Raw genomic sequence first — 17,942 nt, 5'->3', positions numbered from 1 at the left:
ACGTTTGGTACACTTTATAACATTTGTAACTATAACAATTTTATTATTGGGGTTGGCTATACTTAGTCAGCCTATTAGGAATATTTTAATAAAAGACAATGTAAGTTATTGTGGTAAAAAGCCCCACAAAATGAGTCACATTTTCCATGCAATACATTGTTACCCTTTTATCACTAAATATTCGATATTCATTAAACATAGTAAATTTGACATTATCTTTCATCATGTCATGTGTGGAGCAAAAAAACAAATAAAACCTCAAAAAATGAAGCAGTTTTATTACATATCCTAGTTCAGTTTCAATGCAAGAAATAAGTCTTCATTTTGTAAACTGTTCTGCCATACAAACAGGGGAGAAAGCAGTGAGCCAGACACAGGAAACAGCACACAGAGAGTGTTTTTGTGGCTTTGAGATAAAAGTGTTAGACTGACTCCACTGAGAGATCTGCACAGTATTGTTGCAGGGTTTCTGCAGAATGGTGTAGAATGACTTCTGTGATGTAGAACAGTTCAAAGCTCCACACAACAAACTGTATGTCTTTTCCTCATAACCACTAGGACTACATTGAGATGCTACACACATCTGTTGACTGAATGGTTGACTGTTACCATCCCTTTCTCTTCATAGGAGTGGGTGGGCCGAGATGCAATACCAAGGGTCAGTATGTGTTTGTTTATGTGAGGTTGTGTTTATGTGTGTGTGTTTATTTGTTTGTTTACATTTTGCCCCCCTTGACTAGGCCTGTTTTCTTGATGACGTGCTCCATGGCAGCCACCTCAGAGGTGTCCATTTCCACAGTGTCATATTTGGCCAGGATTTTCAGGATGGGCCTTAGCCTCAGCCACCACTCTGTCTTTGGGATACGGTGCCTATGGAGGGAGGAGGGAAGGGTGGAGTGAGGGAGAAGAGGGGGAGGAGAGAGAAGACAGGGTGGTGGAAGAGGGGAGCGAGGAGGAGGAGGACAAAGGGATGAGAGGAAGAAAACAGGATATAGAGGAAAAATAACAAGGGAAATGCTAGAAGGAACCTGGGCTGGCTTTCTGTGAGCAATCTGTTCAATCTGTTCAAAGAAACATTTAATGGTTCTAAATGGATTGGCACAGACTTCCAGACAACAGCACTTTCAACTTAACTACCATTGGTCGTCAGTAAAACCCAATTGAACTCAATGTGGAACACATAAAGAATAGTCACAATCAGGAGAGAGAAGGAGGAGAGAAAGAAAAGGAAGTGTGGAAACAGAGGGATGACTAGGACTTACTCAAAGTCAGTGTCGTCCTTGAGGGAAGCCAGGGGCTGGAAGACCAGGGATCTCTTCTTCATGCCCAGCACACAGGCAGAGTCTGGCATGTTGGCAAAGATATGACCTGGGGACACAAAGAGGGCCAGCATCAGTATAGGAGGACAGTAGCCTGGCTGATCCCAGACCTGTTCATATGGGATTTATCCAGCTCCTCTCTCATGGCAGGACAATAGTAGTCAGAGGAGTTGGATTAAACACCTATCTAGGACCAGGATGGGGGTAGTGGGCACAGAAGGTCATGAATCTATGTAAATGCATTATAGAGAGCAAGTTATGAAGACATTGTGCTTCTTGATGGGAAAAGTATTGAGGTGATCGAAGAAATGAAGTCAATTCCATCTACTTGAAGACATTTGGTCCAGCGTGTCAATGATCCTCACCGTGTCTGTAGCACTCCTTCAGCTTGTCAGTCAGCCACAGGACAGACTTGGATCCCATCTTGGTACCAAAATTCCTGTCAAAGGGACTGGGGGTTCCACCCTGGTGGTGAGACACAGAGAAAGAGAGAGAGACATTGAGAGAGAGAGCATGAGAGCAAAAGAGAGAGAGAGATAGAGAGAGAGAGGGAGAGAGAAAGACGATAGATCATGAGAGAGAGTTATTCCCATATGAGCATATACATAAATTGATTCCAGGGAAAAAATAATATACACACAAAAATAACACATCCTAAATCTGAATGAATGAAATATTCTTATTAAATACTTTTTTCTTTACATAGTTGAATGTGCTGACAACAAAATCACACAAAAATTATCAATGGAAATCAAATTTATCAACCCATGGAGGTCTGGATTTGGAGTCACACTCAAAATTAAAGTGGAAAACCACACTACAGGCTGATCCAACTTTGATGTAATGTCCTTAAAACAAGTCAAAATGAGGCTCAGTAGTGTGTGTGGCCTCCACGTGCCTGTATGACCTCCCTACAACGCCTGGGCATGCTCCTGATGAGGTGGCGGATGGTCTCCTGAGGGATCTCCTCCCAGACCTGGACTAAAGCATCCGCCAACTCCTGGACAGTCTGTGGTGCAACGTGGCGTTGGTGGATGGAGCGAGACATGATGTCCCAGATGTGCTCAATTGGATTCAGGTCTGGGGAACGGGCGGGCCAGTCCATAGCATCAATGCCTTCCTCTTGCAGGAACTGCTGACACACTCCAGCCACATGAGGTCTAGCATTGTCTTGCATTAGGAGGAACCCAGGGCCAACCGCACCAGCATATGGTCTCACAAGGGGTCTGAGGATCTCATCTCGGTACCTAATGGCAGTCAGGCTACCTCTGGCGAGCACATGGAGGGCTGTGCTGCCCCCCAAAGAAATGCCACCCCACACCATGACTGACCCCCGCCAAACCGGTCATGCTGGAGGATGTTGCAGGCAGCAGAACGTTCTCCACGGCGTCTCCAGACTCTGTCACGTCTGTCACGTGCTCAGTGTGAACCTGCTTTCATCTGTGAAGAGCACAGGGCGCCAGTGGCGAATTTGCCAATCTTGGTGTTCTCTGGCAAATGCCAAACGTCCTGCACGGTGTTGGGCTGTAAGCACAACCCCCACCTGTGGAAGTCGGGCCCTCATACCACCCTCATAGAGTCTGTTTCTGACCGTTTGAGCAGACACATGCACATTTGTGGCCTGCTGGAGGTCATTTTGCAGAGCTCTGGCAGTGCTCCTCCTAATCCTCCTTGCACAAAGGCAGAGGTAGCGGTCCTGCTGCTGGGTTGTTGCCCTCCTACGGCCTCCTCCACCTCTCCTGATGTACTGGCCTGTCTCCTGGTAGCGCCTCCATGCTCTGGACACTACGCTGACAGACACAGCAAACCTTCTTGCCACAGCTTGCATTGATGTGCCATCCTGGATGAGCTGTACTACCTGAGCCACTTGTGTGGGTTGTAGACTCCGTCTCATGCTACCACTAGAGTGAAAGCACCGCCAGCATTCAAAAGTGACCAAAACATCAGCCAGGAAGCATAGGAACTGAGAAGCGGTCTGTGGTCACCACCTGCAGAACCACTCCTTTATTGGGGGTGTCTTGCTAATTGCCTATAATTTCCACCTGTTGTCTATTCCATTTGCACAACAGCATGTGAAATTTATTGTCAATCAGTGTTGCTTCCTAAGTGGACAGTTTGATTTCACAGAAGTGTGATTGACTTGGAGTTACATTGTGTTGTTTAAGTGTTCCCTTTATTTTTTTGAGCAGTGTATATATATATATATATACACTGAGTGTACAAAACATAAGAACACCTGCTCTTTCCATGACATAGACTGACCAGGTGAATCCAGGTGAAAGCTATGATCCCTTATTGATGTAATTTCAATCAGTGTAGATGAAGGGGAGGAGAAAGGTTAAAGAAGAATTTTTAAGCCTTGACACAGTTGAATGCACCAAAGAGCACCAAAGAGTGAATGGGCAAGACAAGAGATTTAAGTGCCTTTGAACAGGGTATGGTAGTAGGTGCCAGGAAAAAACAGGTTGAGTGTGTCAAGAACTACAACGTTGCCTGGGATTTCACACTCAAAGGTTTTCGTGTGTATCAAGAATGGTCCACCAAACAAAGGACATCCAGCCAACTTGACATAACTGTGGGAAGCAATGGAATCAACATGGGCCAGCATCCCTGCGGAACGCTTTCGACACCTTGTGTAGTCCATGCCAGACGAAAGGAAGCTGTTCTGAGGGCAAAAGGTGGTGCAACTCAATATTAGGAACTCAGTGTACAAAACCTTTTAGGGATGGGAAAAAACGCTTTCAGTATTAACTAAAACCAGATATAAAGTATGTGGAAAAGATAATGGACCTAATATATACACTGTATATATATATATATATTTATCTTTGAGAACTAACAATCACCAAAATAAAAATTTGACAGTCAGGGAAAATAATAAAAAAACAACAACAATACATTTAACAGTATATATTTTGATCTTTAAAATGCAACCAAGGGCCAACAGTACCCACTGCCACACCCCCTGCCACATTCCCTGCCACGCCCCCCGCCACGCCCCCCGCCACGCCCCCCGCCACACCCCCCGCCACACACCCCGCCACACACCCCGCCACACACCCCGCCACACACCCCGCCACACACCCCGCCACACACCCCGCCACACACCCCGCCACACACCCCGCCACACACCCCGCCACACACCCCGCCACACACCCCGCCACACCCCCGCCACACCCCCCGCCACACCCCCCGCCACACCCACCACCTAAGCCCCTTTTTGATCCAGAAAAACCCTGGAATCCTTATATTACTTCAGAAATATTAGCTACGGGTTTAGAGTTGAGTCCATGAAACAGCTAGAAGAAGCGTCCATCAAACCTGCTGCATGTGTCCTAGGACATTCATCCTGCAGTCGAACGTGCCCTTTCCCTCCTCTGAGTACAGGTTGTAGAGGAACTGTGTGGTGTAGTTCTCATTGGCATTAGAGTTCCTGTGGGCAGGAGGAGGGCAGTATTATTATAAGACAATACATAATTTGTTAGTTGTAGTAACAAGAGAAACAAGAGAATGATAATGTCTGAGGGATATCAGGCAAGGATGTGTTTTTGAGGAGAGCACACCCACCTGAGAATGAGGCCTCTCTTCACTGAGGTCTTCATCTTTTCTATCAGATGCTCCACGTTCAGCTGCAATAAAACAATACAACAGTAAAACCATGATTCAACAGCCCAAGGTCCCCATTTTTTGGGATATGTCTGAAATATACAACATAATCTATCCATCCATCTGTTATTCTGCGTATGGCCTCTGACCTCTAGGTCACGGATATGGAAAGGCTCTTCATAGATGTAGGCATCATCAGCCCCAGATGACAAGCCAGCCATGGTTGCTAAGTAGCCGCAGTATCCCCCCATGGTCTCAATGATGAACACTCTCCTCTTAGTGCCAGCAGCAGACTGCTTTATCCTGTCGCAAGTCTGACAGAGGAAAGAAGAGAAAGAGAGAGAGAGGGGCAAGTATGAGGAGGGATGTTTGTCTGGGTATTGTCATATGTGTATTTAAACCTTTGTGTATTTGGGGTACAGTGTGTGTGTGTGTGTGTGTGTGTGTGTGTGTGTGTGTGTGTGTGTGTGTGTGTGTGTGTGTGTGTGTGTTTATCTGGGGTACAGCGTGTGTGTGTCAAATCAAATGTTATTTGTCAGATGCGCTGAATTAAATGGGTGTAGACTTTACCGTGAAATGCTTGTTAGGAGTCCTTCCCAACGGTGCAGAGTATGTAAAATACACAAGAATGAATCTATATACAGGGAGTATAAGTACCAGATCAATGTGCAGAGGTATGAAGTATTTGAGGTAGATATGTACATAAAGGCAGGGTAAAGTGACGAAGCATCAGGATATGTCTGACCATGGTGATGGTGTTAAGGGCGGTATCAGCTCCGATGCTGAAGTCCGATCCGGGAACATTGTTGGAGACGGTGGCGGGAATGACCACCATGGGGATACACAGCTCCTCGTACATCTCCCTGGCTGTCACTAGCTCCAGACCACCCAGATACGCCTGACAAGGAGACAACGGCATCAACATCTGGATTAGGCATCAACAGACATGACAATATTCATGATACTAATAGTTCGTCAACTATAGTGCTTATACTTAATGAATATCTTCAATCAATAATATTTGTACACTTATACTTTAAGGACCGATTCTATGAAGTGTCATGACGGTGGGCCAGTGAACCATCATAACACTCTCTCCAATCCTACCCCTCGATCCTCACCTCAAAGCCTCCGATGATGATCAGAGAATGGATGTTGAACTTGGTAATGTTCAGGCTGATTTGCTCAATGTTTTTACCTGGCAGGTGTCTTCACACAAGAGAGGAGAAACAGAGAGTTAAATGTGACCATCTGGTTAATCTGTCAACAGAAGCTTCTATTCCTATAATTAGGGCCCTGGGTTCATCCTAAACACGTGACTTTTAGCTTTTCCTGGACAGGTCACATGGTCAGGAAGACCTCGAGGCACTACATACTGGTGTGTGGGCTCTGTGGAGATGTCTCACCTCTTGGTACCGAGATTAGACCCTCCCTTCCCAGTCCATCCACCCACTTGAGCCCAGATGATAGGCTCAATCTGGAGAAGAGGAAAGAGAGATGAGTATGGTATGTTTGTGCGTGCGTGCGTGCGTGCGTGCGTGTGCACATGTGTGTGTGTCATTTGTGTTGAGCTGTGCAACAACTTGGCAATGAACTGATGTTCCTGATGATGTCACTTGTTCACTTCCCTTCGCTGAATTTAAAGGAAATGATTAGTATAAGAAATGGTGGAAACCTCCACTAGCCCAGGCCTCCACCAATCCAATGCTTTAAGTCCCCGATTCTGACCCGAGTTAAGCGTGCGTAAATGGAATGGAATTCCCTTTTTATGCACTTTTCTCTCTATGTGTATTCTGACCTTGAACTTAAGCATGAGAATAGCGTGCTATTCACCTGCTATTCATTTTGGTTGGCATCAAAAAAAATGAAGATGTGGTGGAGGTGTGTGTACAGATACACCATATTCTGACCTTGACTTAATTCCATAATAATTCCACCCCCTTTATGTACCAGGAAACCATGAATAAGGTCTAGTGAACCTACCGGTTCCAAGTGGAAAAAGCATCTACTTAATTTTTTTACAATATAAATAACACCATTCTTCATGCTCTGTAATTTACAACTTGATAAGAGCTATTGAAAAGAGATGGGTAAATGAGTAATCTGTTTGGATAAGGGAATTGTAAATATAAATGACACTTGTTATAGATATATTTTACCTTCTAATTTTTTTATTTATTTTTTATTTATTTCACCTTTATTTAACCAGGTAGGCTAGTTGAGAACAAGTTCTCATTTGCAACTGCGACCTGGCCAAGATAAAGCATAGCAGTGTGAACAGACAACAACACAGAGTTACACATGGAGTAAACAATAAACAAGTCAATAACATGGTAGAAAAAGATAATCTATATACAATGTGTGCAAAAGGCATGAGGTAGGCAATAAATCGAATAATTGCAATTTAGCAGATTAACACTGGAGTGGTAAATCATCAGATGATCATGTGCAAGAAGAGATACTGGTGTGCAAAAGAGCAGAAAAGTAAATAAATAAAAGCAGTATGGGGGTGAGGTAGGTAAATTGGGTGGGTAGTTTACAGATGGACTATGTACAGCTGCAGCGATCGGTTAGCTGCTCGGATAGCAGATTTTTAAAGTTGTTGAGGGAGATAAAAGTCTCCAACTTCAGAGATTTTTGCAATTCGTTCCAGTCGCAGGCAGCAGAGAACTGGAAGGAAAGGCGTCCAAATGAGGTTTTGGCTTTAGGGATGATCAGTGAGATACACCTGCTGGAGCGCGTGCTACGGGTGGGTGTAGCCATCGTGACCAGTGAACTGAGATAAGGCGGCACTTTACCTAGCATAGCCTTGTAGATGACCTGGAGCCAGTGGGTCTGACGACGAACATGTAGCGAGGGCCAGCCGACTAGGGCAAACAGGTCGCAGTGGTGGGTCGTATAAGGTGCTTTAGTAACAAAACGGATGGCACTGTGATAAACTGCATCCAGTTTGCTGAGTAGAGTATTGGAAGCTATTTTGTAGATGACATCGCCGAAGTCGAGGATCGGTAGGATAGTCAGTTTCACTAGGGTAAGTTTGGCGGCGTGAGTGAAGGAGGCTTTGTTCCGGAATAGAAAGCCGACTCTAGATTTGATTTTGGATTGGAGATGTTTGATATGAGTGTGGAAGGAGAGTTTGCAGTCTAGCCAGACACCTAGGTACTTATAGATGTCCACATATTCTAGGTCGGAACCGTCCAGGGTGGTGATGCTAGTCGGGCGTGCGGGTGCAGGCAGCGAACGGTTGAAAAGCATGCATTTGGTTTTACTAGCGTTTAAGAGCAGTTGGAGGCCACGGAAGGAGTGTTGTATGGCATTGAAGCTCGTTTGGAGGTTAGATAGCACAGTGTCCAGGGAAGGGCCGGAAGTATACAGAATGGTGTCGTCTGCGTAGAGGTGGATCAGGGAATCGCCCGCAGCAAGAGCAACATCATTGATGTATACAGAGAAAAGAGTCGGCCCCGAGAATTGAACCCTGTGGTACCCCCATAGAGACTGCCAGAGGACCGGACAACATGCCCTCCGATTTGACACACTGAACTCTGTCTGCAAAGTAGTTGGTGAACCAGGCAAGGCAGTCATTAGAAAAACCGAGGCTATTGAGTCTGCCGATAAGAATATGGTGATTGACAGAGTCGAAAGCCTTGGCCAGGTCGATGAAGACGGCTGCACAGTAATGTCTTTTATCGATGGCGGTTATGATATCGTTTAGTACCTTGAGCGTGGCTGAGGTGCACCCGTGACCGGCTCGGAAACCGGATTGCACAGCGGAGAAGGTACGGTGGGATTCGAGATGGTCAGTGATCTGTTTGTTGACTTGGCTTTCGAAGACCTTAGCTAGGCAGGGCAGGATGGATATAGGTCTGTAACAGTTTGGGTCCAGGGTGTCTCCCCCTTTGAAGAGGGGGATGACAGCGGCAGCTTTCCAATCCTTGGGGATCTCAGATGATACGAAGGAGAGGTTGAACAGGCTGGTAATAGGGGGTGCGACAATGGCGGCGGACAGTTTCAGAAATAGGGGGTCCAGATTGTCAAGCCCAGCTGATTTGTATGGGTCCAGGTTTTCCAGCTCTTTCAGAACATCTGCTATCTGGATATGGGTAAAGGAGAAGTTGGGGAGGCTTGGGCGAGTAGCAGCGGGGGGGCTGTTGGCCAAGGTTGGAGTCGCCAGGTGGAAGGCATGGCCAGCCATTGAGAAATGTTTGTTGAAGTTTTCGATTATCACGGACTTATCAGTGGTGACCGTGTTATCTAGCCTCAGTGCAGTGGGCAGCTGGGAGGAGGTGCTCTTGTTTTCCATGGACTTTACAGTATCCCAGAACTTTTTGGAGTTAGAGCTACAGGATGCAAATTTCTGCTTGAAAAAGCTGGCCTTTGCTTTCCTGACTGACTGCGTGTATTGGTTCCTGACTTCCCTGAACAGTTGCATATCGCGGGGGCTCTTCGATGCTATTGCAGTTCGCCACAGGATGTTTTTGTGCTGGTCGAGGGCAGTCAGGTCTGGAGTGAACCAAGGGCTATATCTGTTCTTGGTTCTGCATTTTTTGAACGGAGCATGCTTGTCTAATATGGTGAGGAAGTAACTTTTAAAGAATGACCAGGCATCCTCAACTGACGGGATGAGGTCAATATCCTTCCAGGGTACCCGGGCCAGGTCGATTAGAAAGGCCTGCTCGCAGAAGTGTTTTAGGGAGCGTTTGACAGTGATGAGGGGTGGTCGTTTGACCGTGGACCCGTGGCGGATGCAGGCAATGAGGCAGTGATCGCTGAGATCTTGATTGAAGACAGCAGAGGTGTATTTGGAGGGCAAGTTGGTCAGGATAATGTCTATTAGGGTGCCCTTGTTTACGGATTTAGGGTTGTACCTGGTGGGTTCCTTGATGATTTGTGTGAGATTGAGGGCATCAAGCTTAGATTGTAGGACTGCCGGGATGTTAAGCATATCCCAGTTTAGGTCACCTAACAGAACAAACTCTGAAGCTAGATGGGGAGCGATCAATTCACAGATGGTGTCCAGGGCACAGCTAGGAGCTGAGGGGGGTCGGTAGCAGGCGGCAACAGTGAGAGACTTATTTCTGGAGAGATTAATTTTTAAAATTAGAAGTTCGAACTGTTTGGGCATAGACTTGGAAAGTATGACAGAACTTTGCAGGCTATCTCTGCAGTAGATTGCAACTCCTCCCCCTTTGGCAGTTCTATCTTGACGGAAAGTGTTATAGTTGGGTATGGAAATCTCAGAGTTTTTGGTGGCCTTCCTAAGCCAGGATTCAGACACGGCAAGGACATCAGGGTTGGCAGAGTGTGCTAAAGCGGTGAGTAAGGCAAACTTAGGGAGGAGGCTTCTGATGTTGACATGCATGAGGCCAAGGCTTTTTCGATCACAGAAGTCAACAAATGAGGGTGACTGGGGACATGCAGGGCCTAGGTTTACCTCCACATCACCCGAGGAACAGAGGAGTAGTAGGATGAGGGTGCGGCTAAAGGCTATCAAAACTGGTCGCCTAGAGCGTTGAGGACAAGGAATAAAAGGAGCAGATTTATGGGCGTGGTAGAATAGATTCTGGGCATAATGTGCAGACCAGGGTATGGTGGGGCACGGGTACAGCGGAGGCAAGCCCAGGCACTGGGTGATGATAAGAGAGGTTGTATCTCTGGACATGCTGGTCTCAATGGGTGAGGTCACCGCATGTGTGGGGGGTGGGACAAAGGAGGTATCAGAGGTACGGAGAGTGGAACTACGGGGTCCATTGCAAACCAAAACAATGATAACTAGCCTGAACAACAGTATGCAAGGCATATTGATATTTGAGAGAGACATACAATAAGGCATAAAGTGATTGCACGTCATGATTGGGAGAGCTAGCTAAAACAACAGGTGAGATAACAGCAGCTAGTCAGCTAACACAGCAACAGAAGGTAAAAATGGCGACGACTAGGCAGAGAGGGTCGGATTAACTACACACAGATCCTGAGTTAAGGCACAGAGCCGACAGATAAAACACAAATAAACAGAATGGAGTACCATGAATTAATGGACAGTCAAGCAGGCATCAGCTATGTAGCCAAGTGATCATAGTGTCCAGGGGGCAGCCGTAGATGGAGCAAATGGCTGGAGACAAATATGAAACCAGTCATATGGCAGCAAACTAAAGCATATCAGCATATCAGCATATCAACCTTCCCCCAGTAAAGTTGAAATGCTGTGCCATTACGCATCATTTGAATTGTATGGCCTTTTAAGTTGGAGGAATGTGTACTCTGGATTGTCTTAATTATAGGCTCCCCTGACTTTCTCTGCTTCCTATTTCTATCATGTTGAATATTAGCCAGTCTGTTGACAAAAATATAACTAAAAGGTACACCGTATTTAAAGGGATGGCTTAAGATAAATGTACTGAAAATGTTATTGAATGGAAACTCAAAAAGAAAATCTGTTTGCCAGCAAGTGGAAGGGATTTCAGCACTTGAATTAAATGTATTCAGCGTTTGCAAGGGAACCACGCCTGCAAAGCCCATTACACTCATTCACTGAGAAGTGCATAGGAAAGGTGTGTGTAAGAAAAACATAATTTCCTAAATTGGAATCGGGCCCTACAATTTGTGGGAAGTAGTGACAGAGTGCACCCTTCAAGAGATAGGAGATATTATTGGGATGCACCCAGTGACTCCTAACAAGTTGTCCACTACAGGAAATCCTCAGGTGGAATGACCCACCTGTCCGTTAGCCAGGCCGTCAAAGCCGTCATGTACAGCTAGCATCTGGTGTCCCTGGATGATACCGACCCTGACAGCTGCACGCACTGCTGCATTCATCCCAGCACAGGGGGCGCCAACATTTATAATGGCAATGTTGATGTTGCTCTGAGAGTGGGAGAACAGGAGAGAGAGAGGATGTATTTTGGGCGCAACATGATTATAAGAACTACACTGTTGGAAAAAAGTCCTATAACGCCTTCAAATGTGCAACCAGTTGCCCAAACACGTGACCAAGACAGCAAGAAAAAGAAAATGCTGCTGTTACTCACCTTCATTTCTGGGGGGGTTATGTGAGCCAGCATTTTGTATGTGTCCCAGTTATTCTGAAAGCTCCTACAAACAGACAGTGAAAAGAAAATGACCAACGTTTTTTTTCTCAAAGCGCAAATAAAGAAGGAATAAAAGAAGCCAAGTAAAAGGCTCACTTTCCCCTGAGCTTTACAGCATCTTCAAATCTCCCCTCAGTCATGGCTACGGTCACATCTTTAGTCTGAGAGAAAGAGAGAGAGGGAGGGAGGGGGTTATGGAGTGAGGAGAGAATGAAAATGTTAGAGTTAAAGGAAATAGAACTCTCTGTAGATAATAAAGGTGATTTGTCAACAATAAGAGAGGAAATATAACAGTTTGATGTGGCATAGGTGTATAGCTCACCACTTGGACACACTCCATGAGAGGCAGCCTGACGGCCATGTTCCCAGAAAGACTGACAACACAGGCTGGGGTTTCTGGGGTGGCCTCCAACAGAGCCATCACAGCCTCCACACCCATCCTGCTACCCTGGGGGACAGAGAGAGAAAGAGAGAGAAAGAGAGAGTGAAAGAGAGATAATTAATTAATTAATTAATTAAGGATTGATTATCATTACAGGGACATTACAGGCACTATATAATGACCCTGAAGGTCAAGAAAGATTAGACAACAGAGTGAAAATAATACAGGCACAGACAGACTGATTGACAGACACAAAGTGGTGACAGACAGATGGATTACCAGGATTCTGTCAAAAGCAGAGGGAGTGCCACCTCTCTGTACGTGTCCCAGGATAGTGGAACGGGTGTCGAAGCCAAGTTTCTTGGATACCAGCTGTATAGAGTGACACAGAGAGATTACAGCATCAGTCCTCTGTCAGATCACATTACGCTAGCCCGTTATAACCTTAACCATTAGGGAATCTCCAAATGGCACCCTATTCTCTATATTGGGAATAAAATGCCATTTGGGCCACGTTTCAAGTTTTGTTAGTCATAAAGTATATACGGGATGCACATGGTATCCAACAAAATGCTTACTTGGAGGTTCCTTCTGGACAATGCAACAACAATAATAAATAATAAAATAATACAAACATAAGGTAAATGGCTCGGTAGAATAGAATTAATGTTTTTGCATAAGTATAGCAAGCAAAGTAATAATTTTAAAATTGGGCCATAAAAAAGAAGAGTAGAGCAGGAACTAGCAATACGCGAGCCCTCTTCATCACCGCCATCTCAGCCTGTTTCAGAGGTTAGGGCCAGCTTCTACTGACTGGGGGATGTCATATCTCACATTTTTGACTTGGTCACAGGTGATGGGTTTCTGGTTACGGTCCTGGGCTCCCTCTGCCAGAATGATGACGTTCAGACGAGAACCACGCCCCCTTTGCTGAGAGAGAGACGGAGAGAGCGTTGTTTTGTGTGTTAGTATATAAGGAAGAGAGAGGGTCAAAGAGATAAAGAGAGGCTCAATCAGAAGAGGTGGAGAAATGATTGAGGGATAGGAGAATAGAGGGATAGCGGGAGAAGGACAGGAGGTGTGGTACCGCAATCAATCTTTTGCACAAATGTTCCTCCCAATTTTCCTCTGGGGGCATTTCTGGGATGAACACCCAGTCAGCACCACAGGCCAAAGCAGTCACCAGGGCCAGGTAGCTGTGGAGACAGAGAGCAATGTTAATACACACACAGGCACGCACAGATGCACACATGCACACACGCATGCACGAACACACAGGCACGTACGCAGGCACACACACACACACACACACACACAGTCAGGCACGCACCCGCAGTGTCTGCCCATCACCTCCAGGATAAAGGTCCTCTGGTGACTGTCAACAGAAATAAGTGAAAGAGATTTACTCATGTTCACAAATGACTTAATATTGGTGTGTGTGTGTTATGTGTGTACCTCTGTGCAGTAGTCGTGATGGCGTCCACCACTTCTATGATGCGGTGCAGTGCAGAGTCGGTGCCGATGGTCATGTCAGTGCCACAGAAGTCGTTGTCGATAGAGCCCACCATGCCCACGATGTTGAGATGAGAAGAACGCTTAGCCTCCTCCGCTGAGATCTTTCCTGGTGGTAGACAAACAAACTAGCAGTCAACTCTCACATTTAATACACTACTTGTGGTCCTGTGTGGCTCAGTTGGTAGAACATAGCCCTTGCAACACCCAGGTCGTGGGCTTGATGCCAGCTGGGGCCACCCATTTGAAAATAATTGCAAGAACTACTGTAAGTCACTTTCGATAAATTACTTGGGTCCACAAGGAGGCATTAAAGTACACTATAAGGAGCCACATATGGATCAGTTTGGCTTTTAGATGATAAGGAATGATAACCTAATCCCCTCCTAAGATGAGCCTCTCTTGAAAAAGCCAAACATTGACCCAGAAAATATAAAAAACTATCGGCCTATATCGAATCTCCCATTCCTCTCAAAAATGTTAGAAAAAGCTGTTGCGCAGCAACTCACTGCCTCCCTGAAGACAAACAATGTATACGAAATGCTTCAGTCTGGTTTTAGACCCCATCATAGCACTGAGACTGTACTTGTGAAGGTGGTAAATGACCTTTTAATGGCTTCATACCGAGGCTCTGCATCTGTCCTCGTGCTCCTAGACCTTAGTGCTGCTTTTGATACCATCAATCACCACATTCTTTTGGAGAGATTGGAAACCCAAATTGGTCTACACGGACAAGTTCTGACCTGGTTTAGATCTTATCTGTCGGAAAGATATCAGTTTGTCTCTGTGGATGGTTTGTCCTCTGACAAATCAACTGTAAATTTTGGTGTTCCTCAAGGTTCCGTTTTAGGACCACTATTATTTTCATAATATATTTTACCTCTTGGGGATGTCATTCAAAAACATAATGTTAACTTTCACTGCTATGCGGATGACACACAGCTGTACATTTCAATGAAACATGGTGAAGCCCCAAAATTGCTCTCGCTGGAAGCCTCAGACATAAGGAAGTGGATGGCTGCAAACTTTTTACTTTTAAACTCGGACAAAACAGAGATGCTTGTCCTAGGTCCCAAGAAACAAAGAGATCTTCTGTTGAATCTGACAATTAATTTTGATGGTTGTACAGCCGTCTCAAATAAAACTGTGAAGGACCTCGGCGTTACTCTGGACCCTGATCTCTCTTTTGATGAACATATCAAGACTGTTTCAAGGACAGCTTTTTTCCATCTACGTAACATTGCAAAAATCAGACATTTTCTGTCCAAAAAGGATGCAGGAAAATTTATCCATGCTTTTGTTACTTCTAGGTTAGACTACTGCAATGCTCTACTTTCCGGCTACCCGGATAAAGCACTAAATAAACTTCAGTTAGTGCTAAATACGGCTGCTAGAATCCTGACTAGAACCAAAAAATGTGATCATATTACTCCAGTGCTAGCCTCCCTACACTGGCTTCCTGTTAAGGGAAAGGGCTGATTTCAAGGTTTTACTGCTAACCTACAAATCATTACATGGGGTTGCTCCTACCTATCTTTCTGATTTGGTCCTGCCGTACATACCTACACGTACGCTACGGTCACAAGACGCAGGCCTCCTAATTGTCCCTAGAATTTCTAAGCAAACATCTGGAGGCAGGGCTTTCTCCTATAGAGCTCAATTGTTATGGAATGGTCTGCCTACCCATGTGAGAGATGCAGACTCGGTCTCAACCTTTCAGTCTTTCTTGAAGACTCATATTTTCAGTAGGTCCTATGATTGAGTGTAGTCTGAGCCCTAGGAACATGCCTCAGGACTACCTGGCATGATAACTCCTTGCTGTCCCCAATCCACCTGGCCGTGCTGCTGCTCCAGTTTCAACTGTTCTGCCTGCGGCTATGGAATTTACTCCTGAGGTGCTGACCTGTTGCACCCTCGACAACTACTGTGATTATTATTATTTGACCATGCTGGTCATTTATGAACATTTGAACATCTTGGCCATGTTCTGTTATAATCTCCACCTGGCACAGCCAGAAGAGGACTGGCCACCCCTCATAGCCTGGTTCCTCTCTAGGTTTCTTCCTAGGTTTTGGCCTTTCTAGGGAGTTTTTCCTAGCCACCATGCTTCTACACCTGCATTGCTTGCTGTTTGGGGTTTTAGGCTGGGTTTCTGTACAGCACTTTGAAATATCAGCTGATCTAAGAAGGGCTATATAAATTTGATTTGATTTGAAATTTGATTTGATAATCTAAAACGTGACTGGTTGTAGTAGTGGGTTACATTATGTTTTATATTAGTTGGGTGCTTTTGAGTGAAGGTTGCTGGGTAATGTAGTCTTGTTGATGGCCCAGGTATCTCACCCCCTTTTGTCAGGTCAGCCAGCAGCTCGCTCCACTCTGTACGGAACTGGTTGGCACCAGTCAAGCTACCATCACCGCCGATCACACACAGATTGGTGATGCCCAGTTTGACCAAGTTGCAGGTGGCCTTCAGACGCCCCCACTTCTCTTTGAAGTCCATACAGCGGGCACTGCCAATCACAGTTCCACCCTGAGAAGAGACAGTAGAGGGGGCGGGATCAGTGAATGACACAAACAGAACCCACATAGTCTGCCAACAGAACACATTCAGTTGGGCTAAAAAAGAGGGAGAGATGGAGGAGGAAGTAGAGGAAATAATGTGGGTTATAGGCAGAGAGCGATGAGAGAGATTGTGGTTCATGAATATAGTGTGTGTGTGTACGTGTGAGAGAGAGGGAGATACTTTTTGTCTTACTTTAATGAGCCATCCTCATTACACTAAAACACCACAAAAAGAGCGAGAGAGAGAGAGATACTTTTTGTCTTACTTTAATGAGCCATCCTCATTACACTAAAACACCACAAAAAGAGCGAGAGAGAGAGAGATACTTTTTGTCTTACTTTAATGAGCCATCCTCATTACACTAAAACACCACAAAAAGAGCGAGAGAGCGAGCGAGAGAGCGAGCGAGAGAGCGAGAGAGCGAGAGAGCGAGCGAGAGAGAGAGCGAGAGAGAGCGAGAGAGAGCGAGAGAGAGCGAGAGAGAGCGAGAGAGAGCGAGAGAGAGCGAGAGAGAGAGCGAGAGAGAGAGCGAGAGAGAGCGAGAGAGAGAATGAGGGAATGAGAGCGAGAGAGAGAATGAGGGAATGAGAGCGAGAGAATGAGGGAATGAGGGAATGAGAGCGAGAGAATGAGGGAATGAGGGAATGAGAGCGAGGGAATGAGGGAATGAGAGCGAGGGAATGAGGGAATGAGAGCGAGGGAATGAGGGAATGAGAGCGAGAGAGCGAGAGAGCGAGAGAGCGAGAGAGAGAGCGAGAGAGAGAGCGAGAGAGAGAGCGAGAGAGAGAGCGAGAGAGAGAGCGAGAGAGAGAGCGAGAGAGAGAGCGAGAGAGAGAGCGAGAGAGCGCGAGAGAGAGCGCGAGAGAGAGCGCGAGAGAGCGCGAGAGAGAGAATGAGGGAATGAGAGCGAGAGAGCGAGAGAGCGAATGAGGGAATGAGAGCGAGAGAGCGAGAGAGAGAATGAGGGAATGAGAGCGAGAGAATGAGGGAATGAGGGAATGAGAGCGAGAGAATGAGGGAATGAGGGAATGAGAGCGAGAGAATGAGGGAATGAGAGCGAGAGAATGAGGGAATGAGGGAATGAGAGCGAGGGAATGAGAGCGAGAGAGCGAGAGAGCGAGGGAATGAGAGAGCGAGAGAATGAGAGCGAGAGAGCGAGCGAGGGAATGAGAGAGCGAGGGAATGAGAGCGAGAGAGCGAGAGAGCGAGAGAGCGAGAGAGCGAGAGAGCGAGGGAATGAGGGCGAGAGAGCGAGAGAGCGAGAGAGCGAGAGAGCGAGAGAGCGAGGGAATGAGAGCGAGAGAGCGAGAGAGCGAGGGAATGAGAGCGAGGGAATGAGAGCGAGAGAGCGAGAGAGCGAGGGAATGAGAGCGAGGGAATGAGAGCGAGAGAGCGAGAGAGCGAGGGAATGAGAGCGAGGGAATGAGAGCGAGAGAGCGAGAGAGCGAGGGAATGAGAGCGAGGGAATGAGA

General features: G+C 46.2%; 1 protein-coding gene across 2 annotated transcripts in view; it reads right to left on the bottom strand.

Annotated features, from left to right (window-relative positions):
- Positions 1-256: 256 nt before the first annotated feature.
- The window catches only part of LOC129815531 (ATP-dependent 6-phosphofructokinase, muscle type-like), a 24,546-nt gene continuing 6,860 nt past the window's right edge, over positions 257-17,942 (bottom strand). For both annotated transcript variants that reach the window (XM_055869437.1, XM_055869438.1), the window contains 19 exons: positions 16,248-16,437; positions 13,848-14,013; positions 13,723-13,767; positions 13,480-13,588; positions 13,227-13,322; positions 12,672-12,764; positions 12,333-12,458; positions 12,107-12,171; positions 11,951-12,014; positions 11,640-11,786; positions 6,332-6,402; positions 6,047-6,134; positions 5,671-5,823; positions 5,075-5,239; positions 4,887-4,948; positions 4,641-4,752; positions 1,685-1,784; positions 1,263-1,368; positions 257-870 (listed from right to left, as the gene is read on the bottom strand). In XM_055869437.1, the coding sequence (XP_055725412.1) occupies positions 717-870; positions 1,263-1,368; positions 1,685-1,784; positions 4,641-4,752; positions 4,887-4,948; positions 5,075-5,239; positions 5,671-5,823; positions 6,047-6,134; positions 6,332-6,402; positions 11,640-11,786; positions 11,951-12,014; positions 12,107-12,171; positions 12,333-12,458; positions 12,672-12,764; positions 13,227-13,322; positions 13,480-13,588; positions 13,723-13,767; positions 13,848-14,013; positions 16,248-16,437 (2,112 nt within the window). In that variant the 3' untranslated portion in view covers positions 257-716. The remainder of the gene's footprint in view (positions 871-1,262; positions 1,369-1,684; positions 1,785-4,640; positions 4,753-4,886; positions 4,949-5,074; positions 5,240-5,670; positions 5,824-6,046; positions 6,135-6,331; positions 6,403-11,639; positions 11,787-11,950; positions 12,015-12,106; positions 12,172-12,332; positions 12,459-12,671; positions 12,765-13,226; positions 13,323-13,479; positions 13,589-13,722; positions 13,768-13,847; positions 14,014-16,247; positions 16,438-17,942) is intronic.

This window comes from Salvelinus fontinalis, chromosome 18, assembly GCF_029448725.1.
Source record: "Salvelinus fontinalis isolate EN_2023a chromosome 18, ASM2944872v1, whole genome shotgun sequence".
NCBI classification, from domain to species: Eukaryota; Metazoa; Chordata; class Actinopteri; order Salmoniformes; family Salmonidae; genus Salvelinus; species Salvelinus fontinalis.
Note: the sequence above shows the minus strand (reverse complement) of the source record. Positions and strands in the feature narration are given on the sequence as shown.